General features: G+C 37.9%; 2 protein-coding genes and 1 long non-coding RNA gene across 9 annotated transcripts in view; 1 reads left to right on the top strand and 2 right to left on the bottom strand.

The window, feature by feature from the left end:
* Window positions 1-312: 312 nt before the first annotated feature.
* On the bottom strand, window positions 313-12,942 carry BAG2 (BAG cochaperone 2). Its single transcript, XM_002817030.6, has 3 exons — window positions 12,382-12,942; window positions 3,090-3,199; window positions 313-1,470 (listed from the first exon to the last, which is right to left on the bottom strand). The coding sequence occupies exons 1-3, from the start codon at window positions 12,492-12,494 to the stop codon at window positions 1,058-1,060; spliced, it is 636 nt and encodes a 211-aa protein (XP_002817076.1). The 5' UTR covers window positions 12,495-12,942; the 3' UTR covers window positions 313-1,057.
* Window positions 12,943-12,966: 24 nt separating this feature from the next.
* Window positions 12,967-15,459, top strand: LOC134761529 (uncharacterized). The gene is made up of 2 exons (XR_010140230.1): window positions 12,967-13,133; window positions 14,119-15,459. It is a non-coding gene; the product is annotated as an uncharacterized LOC134761529 (long non-coding RNA).
* ZNF451 (zinc finger protein 451) overlaps window positions 15,014-27,077 on the bottom strand; it is a 79,711-nt gene continuing 67,647 nt past the window's right edge. For 4 of the 7 annotated variants that reach the window (XM_054556769.2, XM_054556770.2, XM_054556771.2 and 1 more), the window contains 3 exons: window positions 23,818-23,886; window positions 23,127-23,240; window positions 15,014-16,802 (listed from right to left, as the gene is read on the bottom strand). In XM_054556769.2, coding sequence (XP_054412744.1) covers window positions 16,756-16,802; window positions 23,127-23,240; window positions 23,818-23,886 — 230 coding nt within the window. In that variant the 3' untranslated portion in view covers window positions 15,014-16,755. 7 annotated transcript variants of the gene reach the window in all.

Here is a 27,077-nt window from a genome sequence, read left to right as displayed (position 1 = left end):
CAAACTAAGTATTAATGCTCAGTGCTGGAAATATTTCAGTGAAATAGCTATATTTTAATTATTGAAAAAAGTATAAATTGCTATAACCTTTATACAAAAAAATTTTAATATGTGTGAGGCCATGAAAACGTCTATACCCTTTGACCCAATATAATTCACTGCTGGGCCTTTTATACAGAGAAAATCAAAAATGAAAGAAGGAAAAAGTCCTGTGTACAAAAATATGTTGCAGTAATAGCAACAAGTTGGAAACAACCTAAATGTCCGTAAGAGAGGAATGGATAAAGATATAACTACACAAAATAGAGCTCATTAAGTTGACAATTAAGCAGACTTTATATCAGCATCTAACTTTTTTTAAAAAAGGCAAGTTACAATATAGGAATTTAAGAGAATTGATGCATTTGAGAAAAGATGAAGCAGATATAGTTCACAGTGGTAAATTATAGGTGGTTTTCTCACATTTTATGTCATAGTTTCTTGTATATCAAAAAATACATTCATATTATGAGACACAGGAATCTTTACATCCAAAATAATTTTGATACAGATGCCTTAACATTGCTGAATGAGACAACTTTGGAAAGATTCTTGTTTTGTGATTCCTTTTTACCCTCTAAGCACAGTGCTTTGTTAACACTGTGTGTGTAGTAAATGTGTGTGCTGCTTAAGGTAAAGAATTTCTAGTCAACTAAATGCCCAAGGTGACTGCGTGATTCCACGCCAAAGCACAGGAAAAAGCAGTGATGCTTTTGCCCCTAGCTGAACACTTGTTTTCCCCACAAACTATGTATTCATCCACAGAATAGTGAAATATGCTAGATCCTAGTACAAGACAAGAATTCAATCTAAAAAATCTCTAGATAGATAATTAAAATATTGCTAGCTTTGTTATTCACAAAACTGAAGATACTTGATGGAATATTTTCCTCATCTGAAACAACTGTCAGTGTCAACTAAGTGGTTATACCTAACATAAAGAACTAGTTATCAATTAAAATAGTATTTTATCATTTTTACACCTTGTGTATTGTGTAAATGCTCTTGGATTTGAAGACTAATTGAATCTGCTTTCAGCATTTTGTTGCAGAGTTTTGGAACCAGCTCCTTTAGAATGCTCTAATAGCTTGATGGCCTTGTCAGAGTTTTCAATATTTCTAAGCAGAGTCTCTAATCTTCTCTTAATTTTCTTCTGATCTTCAAGAGCACAGCCAATTACTATGGATTGAAACTTCTGATCAACTGGCCCATGTGGCACCTCAGATGAACATGCACTGTAGAGCGACATTAAATGACTCTTGGCATTTCCCAAATCATCCAGAAACTTACTGACCACCTCATCAATAATCCTTGTGGCATGCTTTAGGGATTCTTGCTGCTGGGGGTTTCTAATTGTTTCCACTGACACTTCAACGGTGAGAGTTCTTCCCATCAAACGGTTTGCAGTCAGATTTAATTCTTCTCTTTCTCCTAAAATATCAATCAATATGAGATGTAAACTTATCTGTGTCAAGAACATTAAGGCATTTGTTTGTGACTAAATTTATTATTTTCTTTACCTCTGCTATGAAATTTTTTTAAAGATAAAAGCTAAAACTATAGCATGTAAGATTAACTGATGAAATGTATTAGATTACAGAAAGAGGTTGTAGAATACCACTTCCTGACAATCTGTATATATGGGATACCAGATGACTTCTCAAATTGGCATGTTTGCAAAAGTTTGGGTAGGTATGCATTTGTAACTGGGATGGAGATCAAGTTTTAACACTGTGAGCAGTAAGCACATATGGGGTTTATGCTGGGTAGAGCTCCAGAGATCAGATGTCCCAGATCTCTCCAGAACGACATGTGCATTTATCAGAATACAATGCCCCACATTTTGGTTGAGAAAATGTAGCCACGATAGGAGATAAGCTGGTGTCAATACTAGGCACTGACTTCATCCTTCTCCAGATAGAAACAGGACAGTGGTCTAAAGTCTTGGCCAGCACGAGGAACTCTATCAACATTTCATTATTTATATGAGAAAGTCAGCAATCTCCTGCTTCTGTAACTTCCTAATTCATTGATCTTTGGGCAGGATAGCGTAGAGACTAGATCATGGCCTACCATAGATGTGTAACAGTTTTGATCTGGATTTAGATTGCTTACTTACCTCACCAGCCACTTGGCCCAGTAACATGTGGCCTGTGTAGCACCAAAGGAGCCCAAGTAGGAAGTCCAGTGCCAACAAAAGAAAATCACAAGTGACCTATTCCTATTTCATGTTCTTCACATGAAAATGACAGCACAGGTTAGGTGGATGTCACATGCCTGTAATCCCAGCACTTTGGGAGGCTGAGGCAGGCGGATCACCTGAGGTCAGGAGTTTGAGACCAGCTTGGCCAACATGGTAAAACCCTGTCTTTACTAAAAATATAAAAATTAGCCAGGCTTGGTGGCAGGCGCCTGTAATCCCAGCTACTCGGGAGGCTGAGGCAGGAGAATCGCTTGAACCCAGGAGGCAGAGGTTGCAGTGAGCCGAGATCGCGCTATTGCACTCCAGCCTGGGTGACAAGAGTAAAACTCCATCTCAAAAAAAGAAAATGACAGCACATTTTTACATTCATGCCTTTTATTGGTCCTACAAGTTTCCTCATTTTCTCTGCATTTTGTCCCTTCTCTTTATGTTGTACCTCAATTCATCATTTTTTTTTTGGTCTCTACTTCTCTGCTTCTACTCTCTCACCCTTTTCCTCTGCTTTTTAAATCTCTTGCAGTCCAGTAACTTGTGAGGAACTGAAGTTAGGAGTGTGAACCTGGGATAAAACAGATGGCCTTACTGCTTGGGGCCAGCTCTTCTGAGCTTGCAGGCTTTTTCCTATCTCTCCCAGCCAGGGGCTTGGGGTAGAGAGCATGCTGGAAGAAATCTCTGAGTAAGTGGCTGCTGTAATGAACTGACAGCTGCAGCTGCTCTCTGTGGCTCACATTAAATGCTGTGGCCTGGTGTACACATTCCAAAAGTCAAGCAAAAATTGACCCACACGTATCATAAACTCTTTAAAGGAGTGTAAAAGACGAGCCCCTTCTGTGGAGATGGCTCTCACCGTCACTGATCTGCCTCATGTCTTGGCTATTTTGGATACTGTGGATCATTTCCAGAAGGATTTCTTTCTCTTGCTCAACAGCAGTTGCTGCTTCTCTCAAAGCTTCAACCCTATAGAAATTGGGAAAACAAAACGGTTATTGTATGCAGGATGTTCTTCCTATTAATTTTCTTTATCTCTCATTCAACCCAAATCAAGTTTAAAGATTACCAAACTTTTCAAATATTCTTCATTTCTGCTTTAAAATTCTTTCATTTTTCTATCCACTTGCCTTTCTCCCATTTTCCTCCCAGCTCATAAGGCAATCATTCTTTCGTGTTTATCTAATTAACACTATTTGTTTTTACAAGATCTGTATTATTTGTATATTTTGAATTTATATCTCATTCTGTTTTTATTTTTTCACTTAGCATCCAGGTTCCTAGATTTTTGTTTGTTTGTTTTTTGTTTTTGAGACAGTCTTGCTTTGTCGCCCAGGCTGGAGCACAGTGGCACAATCTCACCACAGCCTCCACCTCCTGCCTTCAAGTGATTCTCGTGCCTCAGCCTCCAGACCCGGCTAATTTTTGTAGTTTTAGTAGAGACGGGGTTTCGCCATGTTGGCCAGGCTGGTCTCAAACTCCTGGGGTTTCACCACGTTGGCCAGGCTGGTCTCAAACTGCTGGCCTCAAGTGATCTGCCCACCGCAGCCTCCCAAAGTGCTGGGATTACAGGTGTAAGCCACCAGAGCCGGCCCCCTATGTGTACTTCTAATCAGTTGCTGCTAATTGCTGTTTAATACTCCATGTGTATACCTACCTGATTTTCCCTCTCCGCTCTCCCAGAGATGGACACTCAGGTTGTCTACCAGCTTCTCATTACTACAAGTAACACTTCTATGAATACATCTCCCCTTTGGACCTTGGTGAGGATTTCCTTAGGACATTTACCAGGACAGAATTGCTAAGACAAAGGGTATGTGTACTCCGCTTTTGACTTAGTACTATGATTATTCTGCAGAACACCTGTACCTATCCTCTCTCCACAGCAAAGCACAGGGGTCCCCATATCCCTACCAACACTCCGCATTTTCCAACTTTCTATTTGCTGCCAGTGTAACAGAAATACACTGATATGTCAGTGTTAACTTGCGTTTTCCTAATAATTTCAGACATCTCTTTGTATCCTTGTTAGCCTATTCATGGACTTTTCCTATTTTGCTTTTCTATTTTTAAACAGGAGTTACTGTTCCCTTGTTGATTTGTATTCAAGAGATTCTTGTTGGTTACAGACATTGCAACTATCTCTCATCCTCTCATATATGAACCACGTCTAGGATATCTTGCACTAAAGAGAGACTCTTATTTTGATGTGATCAATTTTTTTTTTTTTTTGCCTTATGGCTTATGCTTTTGACGTTTTGACCTAAGGTCTTCCCCCACCCCTTGGTCATATTTTCCTATATTTTCTCTTATTAACTTTATAGTTCTACCTTCCTTATATTTATGTCTTTAATCCACCTAGAATCAACCCCTGTATGTAGTTAGGTAAGAATGTTGTTGTTTTTTTTCCAAATAGCCATTTTCCCCAACATTATTTACCAAGCAATCCATCTTTCCCCTAGCGAATGTATATTCGCTATTTATCTCTAAAATCTCTATCCCATGCATTAGTGTATTTAACTGTTCTTATACCAGTGCCAAGTTTTGGGTTTTTTTTTTTATAGCACTAGCCTTGTACTACACTTTAATATTTGATAGAGCAGACCCCTCAATCTTCTTTAAAGATAACTTAGCTATTTATGGACTTTTACTTCTCCAACTTTTCCATATAAATTCTAGGGTAAGTTTATTGTGTTTCTCAAAAAACAAGAGAAATTAGACATCTTTATAACATCATTCTGTTTAAAGGCATGACATATATCTCTTCATTTATTCAGATCTATAGAGTTCTCATGTATTCTTCATAGTAGTCTTCGTGGATATTGTTGCTATTGTGAATTTGTATTTTCTAGTTGATTTTTACTGGTTTGAGAAGTGCTGTTTTTGTAGGTTTATCTTGTCACTGGTGACCTTGATTTACATGTATTCATTTTAGTGTTCAGTCTGTTGATTCTGTTGGTTCTTCTAGGTTAATAATCATATCCATATCATCTGCAGTTTTTATTTCTTCCTTCCCAATCCTATTACTTTTTTTTTTTTTTTTAAAGAAAAGGTCCTTCAGTACTTTATTAAACAGTGGCAATCATGGGGGTATCTTTGTCTTTTCCCAAATTTAAGGGAAAGTCTCTGTGGCTTTTTTGTGTAAAGCCCTGATCAAACTATAGAAGCACTACTTTCCCACTTCACTCAATTGCACACACATGCACTCACACTATACATACACATGAATATACCTAGTCACTAAAAAACTAAGCTGTGGAATAAGGGCAAAATAAAGAAATATATATTGTATATTTAACATGTTCTATACTTCCAGGGAACGTTGTTATTATGAATTACAGTAACTAAGTTGCCAACTTTTGCAAAATGAAAGTGACAGACCTATTCTCAGTATTTGGATGGTCTTAGAAATACAAGTTCATGAAAGATCTAATCCTAACTGCTGTCTTAAGTGTGCACAGAAAGAACAACTTCACCAATGTTTTAGCATGTTCAATTCCATAAAAGGATCCTCTCCCTACCCTAAGCACACACATGCCTTTTCCCCTTCGGTTACCCACCTGTTATACCCCAAAATAGTACTGACAGGCTGTAAAATCACAGGATATCTCTATTCTTCAAGATATTAAATATATGTCAAAGTCTGTGTTTATAAGAGCCAGTAAAAGCAAAGAACTGGGAAGAATCTCACGTGACAAATTTGGCTAGAGAACACAAAATACAAATATTCTACTAACTAATAGTAATGCAAGTATCAGGCCCTATTCCAGGACCATTCAGTATTTACTTAAACATTTTACATTAGCAATCTCTCAGAAAGATAAACTAGGGCCCAGAACATAGGAAAGAGATGGAGTTGGCACTAAATATTTATGCTAAAAGCACAAACCATGACTCCAATATTTAGACAAATGACACAGGTGAATCATGTGATTGATAAATGAGAAGATGCTGAAAGAAGAGATTAATTTTTCAACACCTTTTCGGTCTGTATTCAATTGTAAGATGATGAGAGAACAATGCTATTCTGAAAACGAAGGTTTCATTTATGAGTTACAGCAGTAAGTTCATGTTCTTAACAAAATAGATAAAAAAGACATTCTAGAAAAAATATAATAAGCCTGTCATATGAAGAAAATATTTTATCATTAAATGAGACCAAATAATTAGGTGGAACTGCTAAATTTTGTGTTTTAGGGACCCCCCACCCCCATCCCACAAGGCTTTTTTTAAATACATAATAGAAATTACCAGGGCATTATCCCTGTGAAAACCAGATTTCATCATTTATAGAACTTCTTATATACATTTTTATGTATACCTTTTTCATTTCATGCAAGGGTAAAACGTCATTCCTCAAAATGTAAAGATCTCAGGGTTTATTTGGCAACATGGGCTTTTCATGGCCTATTCCCTCTTCAGGTAGCATTCTTTCTCCCTGACCCTTGTCTACTGGGTGATCCTTTTTCAAAACCCAATTGCTTCGGCAGGAATTGTTTCCTTAGCTTCCCCCTTCCTCTCCCTTAAGGCAATTCGTGCTCCTTTTGGCCCTGGTACATCCATTTACTCTACAGTCTAAAATATGTCTACCTCATATTTTACATTTTTTCTTTTAAAAAGCTAAACCTAGATTTCTACTTAGTTTAAGTAACGTTTGTACTGTTTGTCAGCTATTGCTATCCTTAAACTCATATACATGTCTTTTGTCTACAATTTTTCCATTAGTTCTAGGAAATTCTTGGCTGTTGTATCTTTGAATATTCCCTGTCTCCCCTTCTATTATTTTCTTCTGGAACTCTGGTTAGAGAAATGTTGGACCATCTCACTTTATCCTTCATGTTTCTTAATATCTCATCTGACAACACTTCTCTTGGCGGAGAGGGGCAGTTCTGTTTTTACTAACAGATCCTGGAAGCAGTTACACGTCCAAATTGGGAAAGAACTTTTCCTCACATCAAGGCTGGCCTGGGCTGTGCTCCTGGAAAACTCCCTGCATGAAATCACCACTAAGTAGGCTTTGACAAAAATACATTTTAGTCAGAGTACTCAGTAGGAAGACAGAACCGGAGCGCATGCATCCTCAGCTAGTCCCCAGGTCTGTCCCTCACAAACCTCTGCAGTCTCAGTATCAAAACGGCAAACTGTTGGGAGACTTAGGAGGAGTACAACAGCAATTTTGCGCAAACTGTGGCTACTATTAATATGTCAGCTAATAGAGTATGCAGTGAAAACTGCGCCAGCACTGCCACTACTAGCTGTGCAAATGGGTCAGTCGCCTATGAAACAGGGATAATAAGGGAACAGTGCTTGTGACTAAATGAAGTAAAGCAGGTAGAGTTTAACAGTGACTGATAGCACTGACTAAAAAAATTACACACACACACAAGTTAATATGTATAATGTGTCTAGAATTGGCACTGGCATATATTTATAGTATTAATAGCTATTATATTCTTACCATTATGAATGTGGGCTTATTTATTAATGATGAGAATTTGTGCTTTCATAAAAAGGAGGGAAAATGGCAAATGCTCATACCGTGATTTGAAAGAAATAATTTCTAAAACTGGTTTGTTTTTTTTGAGATGGAGTCTCGCTCTGTCGTTCAGGCTGGAGTGCAGTGGTGTGATCTCAGCTCACTGCAACCTCCACCTCCAGAGTTCAAGTGATTCTCCTGCCTCAGCCTCCCGAGTGGCTAGGACTACAGACATGCGCCACCACGTCTGGCTAACTTTTGAATTTTTTATTAGAGATGGTTTTCACCATGTTGGACAGGCTGGTCTCAAACTCCTGACCTCAGGTGATCTGCCCACCTCAGCTTCCCAAAGTGCTGGGATTACAGGAGTAAGCCACCACGCCTGGCCTAAAACAGGTTCTTAAACTCATAGTTCTGTCTCTTATTCCATACTCCTATATCAAAAGAATGCTATAATGATCACTTTTAGGCAATGTAAAATTCTGAAGTGTTTTCCTAATCACCAAAATGTTAAATTACATTTACTGTCAAGACATTTTGGTGTAAAAGAAGGGACTAGTGTTTTTAGTGTGAAGAGCCACTCTTCAGTAGCATGTCCTCAGGCAAGCCACTTCATCCTTATGGACCTCACTTCCCTCATTTCTAGGAGAGAGAGTATGTGCCCTCCACCTAACTCGAAGGGTTTTTAAAGTTTCAAATGACATATATGAAGTGTTCTTTTAAATTACAGGCTGTCATACAGTATTAACTATGATGCCATCTTGTTTTGTGACTCCTAGAACACTGGCACACCCTAACATGAAACTTTAAGCCAGACGAATGATCCCTATCACCCCCGACCCCATCCCTTCACTACTTGGGTGCAGGTTAAGCCACAGTGAAAGGCTGACAGGAAGGCAGAAGGACCCACTATGTTATAAGTTTTGGGAAACACATGAAAACCCAATCTCCCAGTCCTATCATTTTCCCCTCTGCCAGTCTCCAAAACCCATCCCCCAAACATCTTCATTACCATCTTGAGCTTTCTAGGAGCTACCCAATACCTAACACATAGTGGGTGTTCAATATCCACTGAATTAAAGGCCAGTTTAGATTGAATTTTTATCTCTTCGAGGAAACTCATCTATTCATCCATATATCATTCCTATATTTTGAAATGTGACATATTTAAGAAAATTCAGGCATAAAGTATTAGAGCCTGGAGAGCCAGTCTTCCTGGGTTCAAATTTGGAGTTTACTACTCTCTAGTTGTGTGACTTTGGACAAGTCATTTAAGCTTCTAAGCCTCAATTTCCCTATCTGTAGAATGGTGATAATAGTAACTTCCACAACGACATGGGGCCTGGCACATAGTCCGTGTACATTAAATGAATAAACACTAGCCGGTGTTTTAGAAAAAACTCTCACACTGTGTTTTTCCTCTGCCCTCACAGTGTAACAACACAGAGGCTACTGTGACCAACTATGTGGGGGATTTGCAGCTAAGTATCCCCCAACTCAGTTCCAACACTATCTACACCTGGAGACAGTGTCAGATCCCACAAGTTGAAAGCTCAGTCCCCAAGACCCCACCCTCCACCTTTGCAAGTCTAGGCTCCAGAACTTCTGACCAACTGGCTTCAAATTGGGGTTCCCATGTCCCCCTCTTTGGGTTTAACTTGCTGGAGCAGCTCACAAAATTCAGGGAAACACTTATATTTACCGATTTATTATAAAAGGTATTACAAAGGACATGGATAAAGAGATGTGTAGGGTGAGGTACAGGAGGAAGGGGCACACCACCTTCCAGGAGCCTCCACATGTCCAGCTATCCGGAAGCTCTCCAAACCCTGTCCTTTTTGGGTTCTTATGGAGGCTTGCTTCATTTATATAAGCATGAATGATAACCATGTAGAAAAGTGACTGGACAAAGAGTATGCTCTCACTCTAACAGACTGAATGGGGAAACCCAGCAAGGCCAGTCTATTCAGATTCTTCTTGGCCTCTGGGTGCTGAATGCCCTCCTCCAGGGCATAGGGCAGGACCCTCTCTGGAACGAGGGTCTTTTGACCCACAATCAGACTAGAGGCAAGGCAGGTGAAAGAAGGTCAGAGCAAGATTCTTTTTCCTGAGGCCTCAAGCACCCCAACATTATAACATAAGACTGTAACAAGGGTTATGGGAGTTATGAGCCAGGAAAACATTATATATATATATAGAATCGTAATATCATAGTATTTTTTACAAATTACAATAATTGTTAAAAAGTAACAATAGTAAGTAAGATGGTTTGTGCCACTGAGGAATGCAAAACTCAGACTCCATTTAGAACTGATCATAAAAACAGGGAGAAAAGGGAATCACCTCTGTAGAAGGAAGAAATACAGAAGACAAAATGCAGTCCAGAAAAAAGGGCTACTGTATTGATAAATTCCATTAGAGATAAATGGAAATCCTTTAACAGTTTGTAAAACTGCTGCCAAACATTTTAAACATCATGTAGATCAGTTCATACTCCAGGTCATAAAGTATGAAATTTCTTCCACCATTGACAGGATCAGTGTGGTTAGGGAACATTAAGTGCACACTTCTAAGTACAAACTACAAGGTTTTATTCTACCTAGTTACACTACTTTATTAGTCAACAAAATCAAACTATTAGAGCAAAATTACATATGAGTTTCATGTTTTCTTTTAAAAATCGATCTTCTACGCATGATTCTAGTTTTTAATAGTGTAGTGTTCCGTGCCATTGCCCATGTGGTTTCAAAAAAAACTTTAACAGGATCTATATTAGCATTTTTCTCTATTTTTGCTTACCTTCGGAAATCCTTCCTTTTCAGCTAGTATTACTTTTTTAAAAAGAAGAAAAAAGGCCTACAAAAGTCTAGAATTACTAAAAAAAGTCCTTGAAATGAACAGCCACATATTAATCACTTTTCTCCTCAGCTCAAATGTTAATTAAGCAAGTTGTAATTTAATCACTGATGTGCCGTAATCAGAATTCATTTTACATTAATCAAACATTAGAATATAATAATATTCAAAACCTGAGGCTTTCTGTTAAAGAGGAGCACTTCAGAGTGCTTTTGTACCTACCACATGTGAGGCATTAATTCAAGTTGGAGGAGAATGACTCAGCTTGAAGGAAGGCGGGGTGGAGTAACAACCTCCCCATTCCTTTAGGAAAACTTTTCTTTCTGACTAAGGGAGATTGAGAGTGAAGTGGTTGAGAACATGCCCTCAACCTTCTGAAGACATGGAGAGATGTGTGTTACTTGTTATGTGGCTCCCTAAAAAGAAACATTATCAGTTAGAGGGACTTCAAGTAACTGAGGCCACCAATTTCTACTTTCGCTCTACTTTTTCTGGGAGTGGAACGGTCAGGTTTGCTAGTATTGTGAAAATCCATGAGGAAGCATTATTTCTCTCTTCCACTTGCCTCATTCTGAGTGGAACCCCAGAACCTGGTGTAGGGCTTAATAATCCAAGAAATTATTTTGAGTGGAGAATCTCTCACTCTCTGGCTCTTTTCTCCCAATAGTAACAATAATAATGCCTCACTTGTTAAGAGATACCGTGGTAATTGATGTATTTTCTCAGCAAACAGATACTTCATGTTTGGGTGTATTAATGGAGGGAGATAAAGACACACATGCAGTGTTTCCTAAACTTTTTGGCTCTCATGCTTCTTTGCTCATGCACAACCTAGAGAAAACTATGTAACCAACTCCTGTGTACAGTTTCACGGAATTGCAGGTGCCTAACAAGATTTTCTTTTAACTACACCGGCTCACAAAATTTACACAGTAACTTGAGACAAACGTTCACAGGAAGTAGATAAAACTTTTCAATACACCGTTAAAGTCTTTCCAAAAATCTATTAACATTAAATTGTTTAGAAATTCTATACAAGTCTACTACTGTATTACCTAATAAAATCTTAAGCAAGAAAAGGGGGAAACTATCTTTTCATGCTTTCAGGCCAGTGACTAGCACTTAGTCTTCTATGTAGGGAGGTGCCCAATAAATACCAAGAGACGAACGGAACCGCTGAATCCCGTCCGCGAGGTTAGGGGAGAAACAGGAGAGGCAACGTCTCTGCTGCACGAAGCATCCGGTAACTTACTGCCTACCCCTCACTCCTCTCTAATCTTTGCTCTCAATGGATTGCTGGGTTGGTTTTGTTTTATTCATTTTTGCTCTTTAGTCTTCTGAAGCAAGGAAACTTAACTTCACGTGGAGGGCCACTGTAAACTGCTGCCTCCCTTAAAAAATGCATAATGGGAGAAGAATAAGTTAAAACGTTTGGGGCCACACAGAAGGTTCTAGAAGTTCTGCAGACCCAAGCTGCCACAGTCCTTAATCGCATGGAATCGCACCGTAATTTTTATCTCCTCTGATTTTTTTCCGCTCCCTAACACCTAGGTAAATTAATCAAAGTGTGGCCACCGATAACGCCCTCACAGGTTTAGCTTAAATCGAATGCGTTTTCTCTCGGACTAGGGGAGAAAATCCAAGAAACAAACAAAACTACACCACGTCCATCCACAACAAATCTCAACAAGCAACTTCTGTTGCCCAGCCTCACTGTGCCCCAGGCCCCGGCCCGCCACACGCGGCCTCCGTCCGCTAACCGCCCGCGAACCGCCCGGGCGGCGAGCAGAACGCCCGAGACCGCCCGCCCGGCGCTCACCTGAGCTCCAGCTGGTCCAGGCTCTCCAGCAGGCGGCTGGAGCGGTCAGCCATGGAGGAGGAGCGGCAGAAGCGCCCCTCGTTGGCTTTAGCGTTGATCTTCGCCTGAGCCATCTAAGCCTCCGACGCGGGGTAGCCAAGAGGTCACCGGCCCCTCCGGCGGCGGCGAGTGGAGCGCTCCTCGGGCTGCAGGCGTCGCCGTCACCACTCGGGCGCCCGCCCTCCCTCTGACGCCCGCGGGGGCAACCCGGGAGGACTCGCCGACACCGCGGCTGCCGCGTGGCCAAAGAAGGGCAGGCGCGGCGCCCGCGGGGCTCGGGGACGCCGGGCCTGGGAGGGGGCTGCAGCGGCTGGAGTTAGAGGTTCGCGGGCCACACGGGCTCGAGGATGGGCCGACAAGGGCTCGGGCCTGGGGAGCGCAAGTCTCTGAGGCACGGGGAGGGGCGGACGCAGAGACCGAGCTCCTAACGTGGCCAGCGGATCGTCTGCTCCCCGGACCCAGGAACTACCCGAAGCCCGCGCGGACCCACAGACCACCCCCAGCTCCGCCCCGCGAGGCCCCGCCTCTTCATGCAACCTAAAAGTAACCAACTCCCCCCACGCGAAGGTTCCTATCGGTGGATGGGCTGTGGGTGTATTGCTCAGTGACGGCTTCGTTTAGTTTCTCCCAGCACCCATAATTTAAAGCAAGAACAACGACATTAAGAGTCCTGTGATATGGGGAGAAAACGTCCTTTTGTGAAACAGAAGGCAGTAAGTACAGCTCCTAGGCAGCCCACACTCACCTGACCTTCCTGTTACCACTTTATACTGAGATGAGAGTAATGAAAGCCCGGACAACACTGAAGCTATGAAGTAAAAAAGAAAAAGCTACTCCATCTTTCCCTGTCTGGCTAGATGTGGGAAGCAAAGTGAATTTACTTCATTTTTACCATTCTAATTTTCTTTTGTTTTTGAGATAAGGTCTAACTGTCGCCCACGTTGGAGTGTAGTGGCGCAGTCACGACTTACTGCAGCCTCGACCTCCCGGGTTCAAGCGGTCCTCCCACCTCAGCCTCCCAAAGTGCTGGGTTTACAGGTGTGAACCACCACGCCTGGCTTAATGAAGGGGTTTTAAATTTTTGCTATTGAAATTATTCCTGTTGAGAGAGCCGAGATCTCGTCACTGCACTCCAGCGTGGGCGACAGAACGAGACCTTGTCTCAAAAAATAAGTAAATAAATAAATAAATAAATAAATATTCTGAGTGAAATAATTGGCATTAAAAAGTCCTCAACTTTTAAAAATCGTCTGTTAACAAAAAGATGCAGTAGGCCTCTAGGTCAGGCACCAGCTGTCGGTAAAAGACGGAATAGAGCTGAGGATACGAAGATTAGTCTACTTAAAAAGTTAGGCTTTAGTCCCCTCTCCTGATAGCTCTATGCCTCTCATTGCAAGGATGACAATGTACAGGGCACAGAAAATGATAGATAATAATAGTTTAAAGCTGAACCACCACCTTTAATCAAAGATCAAAGCCATTTAAATACTTGAACAGAGTTGAAGCCCTTAAGGCTGGATCCCAATTCCCTCTGAACTCATTCTAAATCCTAATTAACTCTTGGGGTAGGGGATTATTTGACCTTATTAAAAATAACTATCATGACACAAACGAAAACAAAACACATTTTGTGAGTGGTTTGAAAGTCTATCAAGTGACTTTAGAATCATCCTGAACTCTTTTTCTCTCATATCCTAGATCCACCCCATTAGTAAATCCCACAATTTTACCTTCAGAATATATCCAGATTCTTCCCAATTCTACCGCCATCATTCTGGTTCAAGCTACCTGGTAAGTTTGCACCTGGAGTACTACAATACCTTCCTCTCTGGTCTCCCTGCTTCTACTCTTGCCTCTCATGTACATGTTCTCTCAGTGCAGCAACTACAGCAATCCTAAATAAGGCCGATCATACCATTTATTCTCAGAAACCTTCACTGGCTCCTCACGTCAGAGTAAAAGCCCAGGTCATTAGAAAAACCTCAGTAAGTTCATTTCCTATTACTCTCCTAGCTCATCCTGTCAGCCATACTAGCCTTCCTGCTTTTCCTTGAATATACTAAGCTCCTGTCTGGACCTTCCCCTCCTCCACCTGGAACTCTCTTCCCGATATGTATTTTCATCCTCATTCCCTCACCTTCTTCAGGTCTTTGCTCAAGTTTACCTATCAGGGAGACCTTTTCTGACCACCCTATTAAAAATAGCAAGCCTTCCCCCAACTCCCTGTCCCTGCACTATTTATTCCCTTCCCTTGTTTATTTTCCGTCGTTACATGTATCACCATCAGATATGCAATTTTATTTACTTGCTTACTAACATTGTACAATCCCCTCCTCTCCACCAATATGTGCTCCACAGAGGGGTAAGGGCTTTGTTTTGCTTACTGGTATATTCCAAGTGCTTAGAACAGTTGCTGGCACATGGTGGGTACTCAATATTTTGTGACTGAATGAATTAATGAGTGAATGATGTAATGAAAAGATAAGCATCTTTGTCAATGTTAGAAACATTTACTTTTGATGATAATCCATATAACTTTCTCTGATGTTATACAGCGATTACATCTCCTTGTGTCTAAATTAAAGTCAAAGTATGAATTTTAAGATGATTTTTAATTATTTAACAAGTAGAAATACAATCAGTGACAATTATCAATTAAAACATTAAACAACCCAGTTACCTTTTCTTAACAGTCATGATGAAATATCTCTTTCCTATCTTATCAGAAGCCTTAATTATTCTCTACCCCACACACCACAAAAGCTTCTTAATAGCGCATCAGTGTCCATCACACCTTTGTGTAGAATCTCTGGCAACAAGGTGCTGTCTCCTCTTGCCCTGCCCCCACATCTGCTTAACTACTCATCTTTCTGGAATGCCTCTTTTGCTCCTCACTATTTTGTGAGCTCCTGCAGATGTGTTTAAGGTCCAGCTCAGTGACTACCTCCTAGAGCCTTGCTTGACCACTTAAACATACAAACTAAAAGCACAATGTGGTCATTTTGGAAAGATGATTGATAAATTCTCAAGCCACAATGTCTAGTTTTTAAAAAATGCAAGCAGGGAGGAACAGAAGTGACATATCAAGAAATTAAAAACACAAATTGTAGATTGAAAAGACTATAGTAATAAAAAAATTCAATTTCACACTAAAATATTTAGTGTTACAGAGAAGGAACAAAATTCTAGCCTTTATATTTTGTCTTAAATATAAAGAAAAGCTTTATATTTATAGAAATGTTTTTAAGTTTGGTAAATAATTACTACTAAAAATTTTTAGAGGTAAGACATTTCTGGTCAAATAACATGAAGCATATACACAAAGATAATATGACAAGCCCTTCTTAGTCTTCTACTTATGTCGTATTTTTTATTACTCACAATGGGGCCTCAATATTTAAGAATTAAATATGTAATACCAAATGAAGGAAACTGACAATTCAGTGAATAACTAAACTGAAAACACTCCACATGAAATTAAAATTTAAAGAGTTAAGGAAGATTATTCCTGAGTAGGCTTTCAACATTATTTCTTGAAGAATATTATGTTTACACAAATATATAAAAAAGGACTAATGTTATGAAAAATAATTTTATGCAAATATTTTGACACCATTCCCTTTAAACAGGAGACCATACAAGTCACATAAAAGTCTAAGCAGGTAAAAGGAATGGAAATTGTTTCATTTAAATTATTTCTTAAAAATTAAGGTGTATTTTTTATTTTAGCAATGTGCTGCCCTAATTAAAGCAATAATTTACGTATGCATGGTACCCACAAAGAACATTGCTGATAAAGTTTTAAATGTTTCCATGATCAGTTTCCACTACCCTCTTCTAATAAACATAAACAAAGATCTCAAAGGTATTATATAATAGTGCCACATGAGAAGTAGAATTTATGGAAAACTTGACCTATGTCACCTTTTTTATATTCATTTTCACTCCTAAAAAAATAAACTAGCATCATTTGTACAGTACAAATAAAATTAAAGAACTCATGCTATTTGGGAAACAACTGTCAAGAGCTTTCCTTTTTTTTTTAATCCTTTAAATCTAAATATATAAATTCAAAGTTAACTGGGAAACTGTTACACCTATATTAGAATACATAATTTATATTTGCATGAACATGTATTCTATTCCTTCTGTACATGTTTGCACATTAGCACAAAAATACAAAACAAAGATCAGATTTTGAACATATGAAAGCAAAAACATGTTTTCAAATACATTTGTAATAGTGGATTTCTGGTCTCCTTTAGATAACAAACTCAAGAATTCATTATCTGAGTCTCTTCAAGGCCACTTGATGTTGTGTGGTAATATCTTTAATTACATTTCCTCAAGACTTCTTCTAATAGCTTCTTCTAATTCCACATCTGCATTAAAAAACAGAATTTTAACACTTAGGACAGAAAACTCAACATGTGCTGTATTTATTTAAGTTTCATTGACTGTATTCATCTTTTCAAGAAGAAAAGTAAAATCAAAATGGAAAAACATAGGATAACTTGGCAGTTTCTCTACTAAAAAATTGAGTATTTTGAAATATGAAAATCTAGATATGATCTCGAATTGAATTTTATATATGAACTTAGAACTTGCAAGTTAATTCCACTTAGGAATATAGAAAGTCAACAAACTTTTAAAATCACTGACAGGTAATCACTTGTTTCAACATTTAAAAAAAATCTGTATCACTTATTTGCGAAAAGACTTGAGGTGATACATATAAGACTTTAAACAGAAAGGCAACTCCATGAAATGACAAAATGTCACAGGCCATTAAAAATTTAGTTTAATTTTTAATTATACCTCAATAAAGCTGAGAAAAAATTAGCTTAAAGCATCCTAGCATCTAAGGTAGTGAAACTCATAGCCACATAAATGTCATCTGTGAAGCATATAATATATGCTGTATGCAGATGTATGTAAACTCATTTGACAAATATTTATTGAATGCCCATTATATACCAGGAACAGCAATGTAATAGTGAACAAGACAGACATTATTGGGTTCACAATAGTTGAGTTCCATCTCCTCCTTGGGAATGATGCTAAAATCCAGGAGGGTGAAATTTGGTGTCAATTTCTTGGCCTTCACTAGCTTCTCACACCAGATTTATCTCATCCCATCTGGTCCACAGTCTCTCAGAGGCTACTTGGCTACAGGCACCAGTGATCTCCCTAAGATGCAACCGCATGTTCCTCTGAGTGGGGGCACTAGTGTTATGTTGTCTAATTTAAAGTACTACAAACTAGCATGAACTGTGTATCAAGTTAAAGCTACACTCTAGGATCAGTTAGTTGCCCTTAAGATGAATTAAAAGGGATGAGGAAATGCAAAGAAAAGCCAAGACACTCTTACCAAAGAAAAACAAGGGGACAAGACTTGTCTAAGATATGAACACTTATTATAAAGTTACAGTAATTAATGTGGTATTAGTGCAAGAATAAATAGACCAAAGGAACAGCATAGACAGCTCAGAAACAGACCCATGCATATATGGACATTGGATTTATAACAAAGGTAGCACTGCAGAATGATAGGGAAAGGTCTTTTTAACAAATGATAGTAGGTTATATGTATGTGTGTGTATATATATATATATGTATATGTGTATATATATATGTGTATATATATGTATATGTGTATATATATGTGTATATATGTATATGTGTGTATATATATGTATATGTGTATACATATATATATGAAATCACAATGTCTGTTTTACAATTAAAGTTATAAAAATCTTTGAACTAAAATTCAAAATTTGAAGTATGGTTTATACTAAATGCATATTGCTTTCACATCCTTATAAAGTAAAAAAATGATAAACCATCGTTAAGTACAGCAACATCTATACAAAGATATCATACCTCCAGTGAGCTTATAGGGATTAAACTTGCCAGCTGAAAGACTATAAAAAACAAAAAGCAAGTATGGTCATGTGCTGCATATCAACTTTTGGTAAACAGTGGATCACATATACAACAGTGGTCCCATAAGATTATAATAGACCTGAAAAATTCCTATTGCCTAGTGATGTCATAGCCATCTTCATGTTGCAGTGCAACATATTACTCATGTGTTTGTGGTGATGCTGCTGTAAACAAATACACTATGTTGCCAGTTGTATAAAAGTACAGCACATACAATTATGTACAGTACATAACACTTGAAAATTATAATAAACTCTGGTACTGGTTTATGTATTTACTATACTTTTTATTATTATTTTAGAGGGTACTGCTACTTATAAAAGTGGTATTGATGATCCTGACTCTGTGCAGGTCTAAGCTAATATATATGTGTTTGTGTCTTAGTTTTTAACAAAAAAGTTTTAAAAGTAATAAAACAATTTAAAAGTAGGGAAAAGCTTATAGAATAAGGATATAAAGAAAATATTTCTCTGTAGCTGTGCAAAGTGTTTGTGTTTTAAGTGTTATTACAATAGAGACAAAAAGTTAAAAATTTTAAAGTTTATACAAGTTACAGTAAGCTAAGGTGAACTGATTATTGAAAAAAAAAAATTTTTTTTAATGTAGTATAGGCCAGGCACAGTGGCTCATGTCTTAATCCGAGTACTTTGGAAGGCCAAGGTGGGCGGATCACCTGAGGTCAGGAGTTCGAGACCAGCCTGGCCAACATGGAGAAACCCCATCTCTACCAAAAATATAAAAATTAGCCGGGCGTGGTGGCACATGCCTATAATCCCAGCTACTTGGGAGGCTGAGGTGGGAGAATTGCTTAAACCTGGGAGGCGGAGGTTGCAGTGAGCCGAGATCACACAACTGCACTCCAGCCTGGGCAACAGAGCAAGACTCCATCTCACAAAAAAAAGTAGTATAGCCTAATCGTACAGTGTTTATAAAATCTACAGTAGAGTACAGTAACATCCTAGACCTTCACATTCACTCACCACTCACTCACTGACTCACCCAGAGCAACTTCCCCATCCTGCAAGCTCCATTCAGGGTAAGTACCTTATACAGGTATACCATTTTTTATGTATTTTTATGTCTCTATGTTTAGATACAAAAATATTTACCATTATGTTACAATGTCTACAGTATTCAGCACAATAACATGCTATACAAGTTTGTAGACTAGGAGCAACAGGCTACATGATATAGCATGGGTGACAAAGACTTTAAGCCAACTGTCTTATGTATGTTCAAAGAACTAAAGGAAAACAATGTATGAACAAAATTAAGAGTACCAATGAGGCATAATTATTAAAAGCCCATCAAACAGAAACTCAGGAACTGAAAAGTACAGTAACTAAAATGAAAAATCTTTAGAGGGGCTTAATGAATTTGAGTACAAAGAAGAAAGAGTCAGCAAATTTAAAGATAGGATAATTTAAATTATCCAGTGTGTGTCTTGGTTTGGGTTCAGTCTAAATCAATCAATCAATCAATCATCCAGTATGAGGAACAGAAAGAAAAATGAAGAAAAGTAAACAGAGTCCAAGGAACCTGTGGGACACCAACAAGTGAACTAACATATGCATTACAGAAGTCTCAAGAGGGGAAGCGAAATAGGATCAGAAAGAATGTTTGAAGAAATAATGGTTGAAAAACTCCCAAATTTGATGAAAGAGGTGAATCTACATATCCAAGAAGCTCAATGAACTCTAAAGAGACCCACACTGAGACATGTTATAGTCAAACTGTCAAAAGCCAAAGACAATGAAAACAACAAGAGAGAAACAACTCATCACATACAAGACAGCCTTAATAAAATTACTAGCTTATTTCTTATAAAAAACCATGGAGTCCAGAAAATAAGAATGTCGATCAAGAATTCTATATCTGACAAAACTATTCTTAAAGAAATTCTCAGATAAACAAAAGCTACAGAATTTACTAGTAGACCTGCCCTACAAGAAATGCGAAAGAGAATCTCTCAGATTGAAATTAAAGGACATCAGATAGTAACTTGAAGCCATATGAAAAAATAAAGAACACTTGTGAAAAATCTGTCCTTGTTTTTCTATTCTGTGGCTAGCTCTGTGTTCCCCTTACCCTCCTTTCTGCCTTAATTTCATTTACTTTGAGAGCAGTAATTATGGCAAACAAACAACAAAAAGAACCAGTAGTAGGAGGTAGAAGACATATAAAAATGGTTCCCCAATCATTTTAAAACTGTGGATGTAAGGCCAAATTACTTAATGTTTAGAAGCCTCAGTTTTCATATAAAATGAAGAGAATAGTCTGACTCTCACAAGTTGTTAAGATTAAGAGCAGTTTTGACTGCTATTAATTGAAGGAATTCTCAGAATAAGGCATATTGCTAACATTTACGGAAAGATGGTTTTGCAAAGAAAATTATCTATATAATGCTGTCCTCTGTCTTTTCCAGCAATTTGAGTCAGAATACCTCTAGTTAACAGACATACCTCTAGAGTAGACCTTTGGTGAACATATAAGTAAATAATGGCATAATGATCATCATAATCCCAGTAACAGTAGCAGCAACCAATATATACTATTTACCATATGTCATGTTATTCTAGTAAGGTAGGTATACTAATATTCCCATATTTAAAATGAGGAAGCTGAAGCACAGTGAAGTTAAGTGACTTGTCCAATATTACACAACTTGTAAGCAGCAGAGTTTTAACTTAGGCAGTATGAATCCAAAGACTGTACTTTTCACCACTACATTATGCGGCATCTGTTTCCTCTGTCAAGTACAGGAAATAGACTATATGGGATTGTTATGACTGGCCTGCACGGTCAGAGTTTGATATTGGTCTATGGGGAACAACAAAGAATAAGACATCACGGAAGGAGGGAATTACCCTAAGGCAAAAAGCCATAAGCAGATTTATCCTGTCTTCTGCCACTATTTCTCAGGCATTTACAGAGTTGTACTGGGAAAGGAAGGAATAAAAAGACACTTAAGAGGTTGCTTAAAATTTTTTTTGAGTTTTGTTATCAGGTCTAGACTAGAACATTATTTTGCTTCTGTGGTTCAGGGTCAACAAAATAACCCAATATTCTATAACAAAATAGCCTCTATCTTAATTTCCCTTATCCAGTTATAGGGAAATGGGTCCTGGTGGCTCTAACATGTTTTAAGTTTGTTAAAAGTTTATTCATTTAACAAGCAACCATTTTGTGCCAAACACTGTACTAGGTGCTGCTGAAGTAAAGATAAATAAAACCTGATCCTACTCCCTAAGGAGCTTACAGTCAGCAGAGATGAAAGTTGTAGACAGAGGTATTTTAAATCCACTTGGCCTGGTACAGAGGGAGCCCAGAATAGAGAGTGGTTGGCTGTGTCTAAAGATGGACAATCTAGGAAAGGCACTGACCATACAACAGTGCCTACAAAAATGGCAATTCTATATGGTTCAACCTAAGAGATGAAATTCGAGTTAGCTCTTTTGGGGTGATGAGGAGGGGAAAAGAAGAAGGGTGTTAGAGAAAAGTGCAAAGGAGCCCATATTCCTTAACTTATGTGAAACACCGTGTGCTTCTCACACTTATTTTATATAAAGCATCAGGATACAAAACACAAACACATTCCTTTGGTTTTTCTTGGAATTAAAGGATTTTATCCCCACCTCTATTTTAACTATGACAACTAGTTATAGGTTTAAAGTATCTTCTCTTGAATCCTATAAAAATAATTATTTTTCCAAACCAAATAATCACAAAAATGTAACATCTCCACCTCCAAACCATAAAATGCATTACATAGATAATATGTGGTACATATCCAGTTACACAAATCTCAGATTTCCTAGGTTAGCTAGGAGCCCACAAAACTGTGATAGCTTATAATTATTTAAAAGTTATAATTTTGCCTGGCATTTTCCATGGGATGAGTTACGAGGTGTCAAATAAAAGTTGCAAAATCTGAACTCTTTAGATGTTCAGTACTGCTTATCTTTTAGTGGCGTTGATAAACAACTTAATTGGCAGTTTTTGTTCAAAACGCACAAAAGTTCTTTCATTTGTTTAATTCATCATTATGTGGCTGCTAGGCATTGAGCTAGACTTTGAAAGACAATGCTGGGAAAACAAGTTGGTCAAAACACTTGCTTCCTTCCAATTAGGTATAGATTTATTGCCAGTTTTGTTTAACCAATGAAATTTGGCTATAAGGCAGAAAGATTACAGCTATCTACTTAATCTAATGGATGAATCGATTCCACTGCCAGACTCCATTTCCCAAACTCCTAATAGCATAAAGCTCTAGTATGCTCTTAGTCAAACTAGTTGTATTATCTGAGATCAAGGAAATGCAAAGAAAACATACCAGTCGGGCCATTCTGTTTGTGTGTGTTTAGTCACATTTCCATCCCTACTTTCCAGCCTCCACATTCCTACCCTACAATCTCCAACAATAAACATTATACTGGAATGTACATGAAGGCTCCTACTGTTTTTCTTTAATGTCGAAGATGCTGATATAACACTTTCAACTTCTCCAGTGAAGCTCAAAGTATTTTCTAAGATTCATTATCTCATTTCCCCCTGGTTATTAAAAAGTACAGTCTGTTATAGAAAAACCAAAGTAAAGAATGGTTACAAGACACAACCAAATAATGGTACAGCCAGCAAATGATTTGAAGCCAAGTGACATAAAAAGTTCTCTTTAACCTATGGAAGGAAATAGCTTTTCTTTTAAGAAGAGTAAAAGAGAATTTTAATTTTTAGCTGGGCACGTTGGTGGCACACACCTGTAATACCAGCTACTGTGGAGGCTGGGGCACAAGAATCACTTGAACCCAGGAGGCAGAGGTTGCAGTGAGCTGAGATTGTACCACTGCATTCCAGTCTGGGTGACAGAGACTCTGTCTCAAAAAAACAAAAAACAAACAAACAAAAAAAACCTTTTAAAATTTATTTTAAAAAGCCCATTTATATTTAGATATAAGTGCTTGCTTTTAGAGTTCCACTGCCTGTCTTTTAATACTCTTAAAACTACTCAAGATAAGTAATAATTAGGAAATCAAAATCACCTCCTAGCCCAGGGGTTAGCAAACTTTTTCTTTTTAAAGGGTTAGAAAATAATTATTTGAGGGGGGTGGAGGTGGAGGGGCTCTACTGTCTGTGCCACACCTATTCAACCTTGCAGTTGTGGTACAAAAGCAATAGCATAGACAATACTTAAATGTATGGCTGTGTTCCTAAAGATAGTGGACTGGATTTGACCCTAGGGCCATAATTGGCTGACCCATTCTAGCTTTCTAAATTAGTATTACCCCTAAGTCATCTTACATGAAAAATGCAAAGCTATCCTTCAAACTGAGAAAATGTTTTAACTTGGGGGTAGAAGGGAATAAGAGGGGTGAATGGGTGAGAGACAGAGAAATTAAAAAACAATACAGATACAGTCAAGTAGAAAAGAGATTAACTCTACTAGGTTACCTTCTGTGGATATAAATTCTTCTCCTATTGAAGTATTTTTGGCACCCATGTTATCATCACTGTCACATTCTGTAAAGAAGAATCAATACATACAGTTATTGTGCCATAAATTTATGTATTCTCAATATTATTTTCAATAACTTCTCATACCCAAGCTTACTTGTTATAATACAGTTCATTAGTGTTACACTACTTTCCCACACTAGGTTTTTTCCAACGCTTACCAAATAATATTAAAAATGGTGACATTAAATTCTCCTGTTTTGAAAATCATATGCATTCATCTCTTTGGAGATAACACCATAGGTTTTAATTAACAATGCCTCTTGCATGGCACAAACTTACTTACCTGATGTCTTACATGCTTTCATAATAAGAGACCGAAGGCTTTATAATATGGTATGACTGAAAAGGCACTGCAAAACTCACTTAAAATTTGAACCATGGAGCCTAAGGAGATTAATGTCTAAATGTCATGTGGGATCCCAAGAGGTCCTGGGGTAGAAAAAGGATATTGAGGCCAGGCGTGGTTGTTCACATCTGTAGTTCCAGCACTTTGGGAGGCCGAAGTGGGTGGACCGCCTGAGCTCAGGAGTTCGAGACCAGCCTGGGCAACATAGCAAAACCCTGTCTCTACTAAAAATACAAAAAAATTAGCCAGGTATGGTGGTGCGCACCTATAGTCCCAGCTACTTGGGAGGCTGAGGTAGGAAGATCGCTTGAACCTGGGAGGCGGAGGTTGCAGTGAGCCGAGATCACGCCACTGCATTCCAACCTGAGTGACAGAGTGGGACCCTGTCTCAAGAAATGAAATGAGACGAGATGAGAAAAGAAAGAAAAGAAAAGACGGGAGGGGAGGGGAGAAAAGAAAAGAAAAAGGACATTGGGGAAAACTAAAGGCTGGAATTAGTAATAATGTCCTAATATTGTTCCGTGAATTATGACAAATGTATCACTCTAACATAACATGTTACTAACAAGGGAAACTAAGTATGGGTACATGGAAACACTCTGTACTATCTTCACAACTTTTTTGTAAATCTAAAACTATTCTGAAAAATAAAGTTCACCTTTAAAAAATTTGAAACATTGTACTATCAATAACCTAATATTTTGCTTATCACTTTAACTACATTTAAATCAATATATCAAGATATAATTATACAAATATAAACAGATATGCATCTATATATATATACGTCAGTGACTTGAATCAGCACTTAACTAAATACAAATCATATAGATATATTTGTTTCTGTGCAAACTTAAAAACTTAAAATATACATTAAAAAGACCTTTAAGTGTCTATAAATAAAAATTAAATCACTATATTTCACTATATTCTTTTGCTGCAGAAATTTGTTTTTACAAGTCATCTTTGCTATTAATTCCAGCAAAATACTTCAAATATTTCAAGCAGTGTTTTAGGTAAATAAAACATTACATTTACAAATTAAACAACAAAATTAAACCTCTAAACCAGGGGTGTCCAATCTTTGGCTTGCCTGGACCACATTGGAAGAAGATTGTCTTGGGGAACACATAAAATACACTAACACTAACGAGAGCCAATGAGCAAAATAAGAAAACGCAAAAAAAAAAAAAACTCTCATAATGTTTTAAGAAAGTTTACGAATTTGTGTTGGGCCACATTCAAAGCTGAACTGGGCCACATGTGGCCCATGGGCCGCAGGTTAGACAAGCTTGCTCTAAACATTAAGAACAAAAGGAAAATACCCCCAGGTTTCTGTTATTACAATTTAAAGTCAAGGTCAGTCAAAAGCAGCATGTTATAACTCATCCAAACAATTCATCATTGCATGCAAGGCTTAAGGCTACACTACAGGTTTGAATAATGACAAATCCTTGATTTGTCAAGGATTAACTTGACATGGGGTTGCAAATATTAATATCATAAAAGGTTTCTTTTGCCTCAGTCAACCCCATCAGAAGAACAGAGAAAATCGTAAATATTCTTTCTTATTTTCAGTACCTTTGCATGGAATTAATTTTATCAAACATATTTTTATAATGGTGCCCAAAGAAACAACCTATAGTTTTCATTAACAGGCTGAGGAAACAACAGGCAGACAGACTTTAAGAAATAAGTTCAACAATTATTTTAGGTAATGCCTAGTTCACAGGCCATGATGCTGCTTCAATCATCTACACTTCCATAGCACCTAGGTGAATGTTTATGCTCTATATGTAAGATGGATTTAAAAATCTGTGTAATTGGTATGACTCTATAGATGCCAACCATACTTACTGCTTCTAACCCACTCATCCACAATGAAGCCACAACTAAATGGATATGAGAGTCTCAGGCTTATAAACAAGACCATCTAAGGAGCATACAGATTCAACAAAAATTATCTTGTAGTAACATCTTTTTCATTATATGTAATTCTCAAGGGAGCAGATACTGGCCCAAATAAGAAAACACTGAAAATATTAACTTCTGTGTGCCCTGGAACATTTAGATCGATTACGGGAAAGGTAGAGGAAGCAATGGGAGGCAGGTTTCTAGTGAATTTCTTTGAAACCACATGTTGCAGTACTCCAATAAGCTCACTGCAGTGCTTGTAGTTCTAGTGCCAACATCTCGAGGAGCCTGGAAAGATGGTGCTTATTCATTTAATTATGAGACAAAAGATCCTAAAGAAATTAGAATGCTAATTGCTTTCCTTGGCTATATTCAGCATATAATCACTTTACTTTTTAAAGCACCAGAACTCATAACCAAATCATTTCTTCTGACAAAAAAAAAAAGCGCATTCTTCCTGAATGTTATTTAAAAATAAAAAACTTGTTTGATATCTTTATATAAACTCTGCAATGTCACTATACTGTGGCAGAATATCTCCCATTATCTTCATTCTTCAAGGACATGGTTAAAGCCAGTAATTCACACTGGGTGGCTAGCTCTACATCATGGAATCACGTATTTGTGTCAGTGAAAGTCCCACCCATAGTCGTTGATACTAATGAAAAGCAAAGCACTTGCTCTGTGGCTGCAGGTAGATTATTTAACCTTTCTGAACCTGTGCTTCCTTCCACACTTATAAAATGGGGTAATCCAATATCTACTTCGTAGCTTGCAAAGGGGATTAAAAAGCATGTGGAAGAAGTTCTTTAAACATATTTAAACATCTGTAAACACTACAAACATAAAAAGCAGTTAACATGGTGGCTGGCACATAGTAGGTCTTCAATAAACTACAATAAACTTTTTTCAATAAAAAAGTTCACCTTTTTTT

Source organism: Pongo abelii, chromosome 5, assembly GCF_028885655.2.
Source record: "Pongo abelii isolate AG06213 chromosome 5, NHGRI_mPonAbe1-v2.0_pri, whole genome shotgun sequence".
In the NCBI taxonomy this organism is placed as follows: Eukaryota; Metazoa; Chordata; class Mammalia; order Primates; family Hominidae; genus Pongo; species Pongo abelii.
This window is presented reverse-complemented; position numbering and strand designations above follow the sequence as displayed.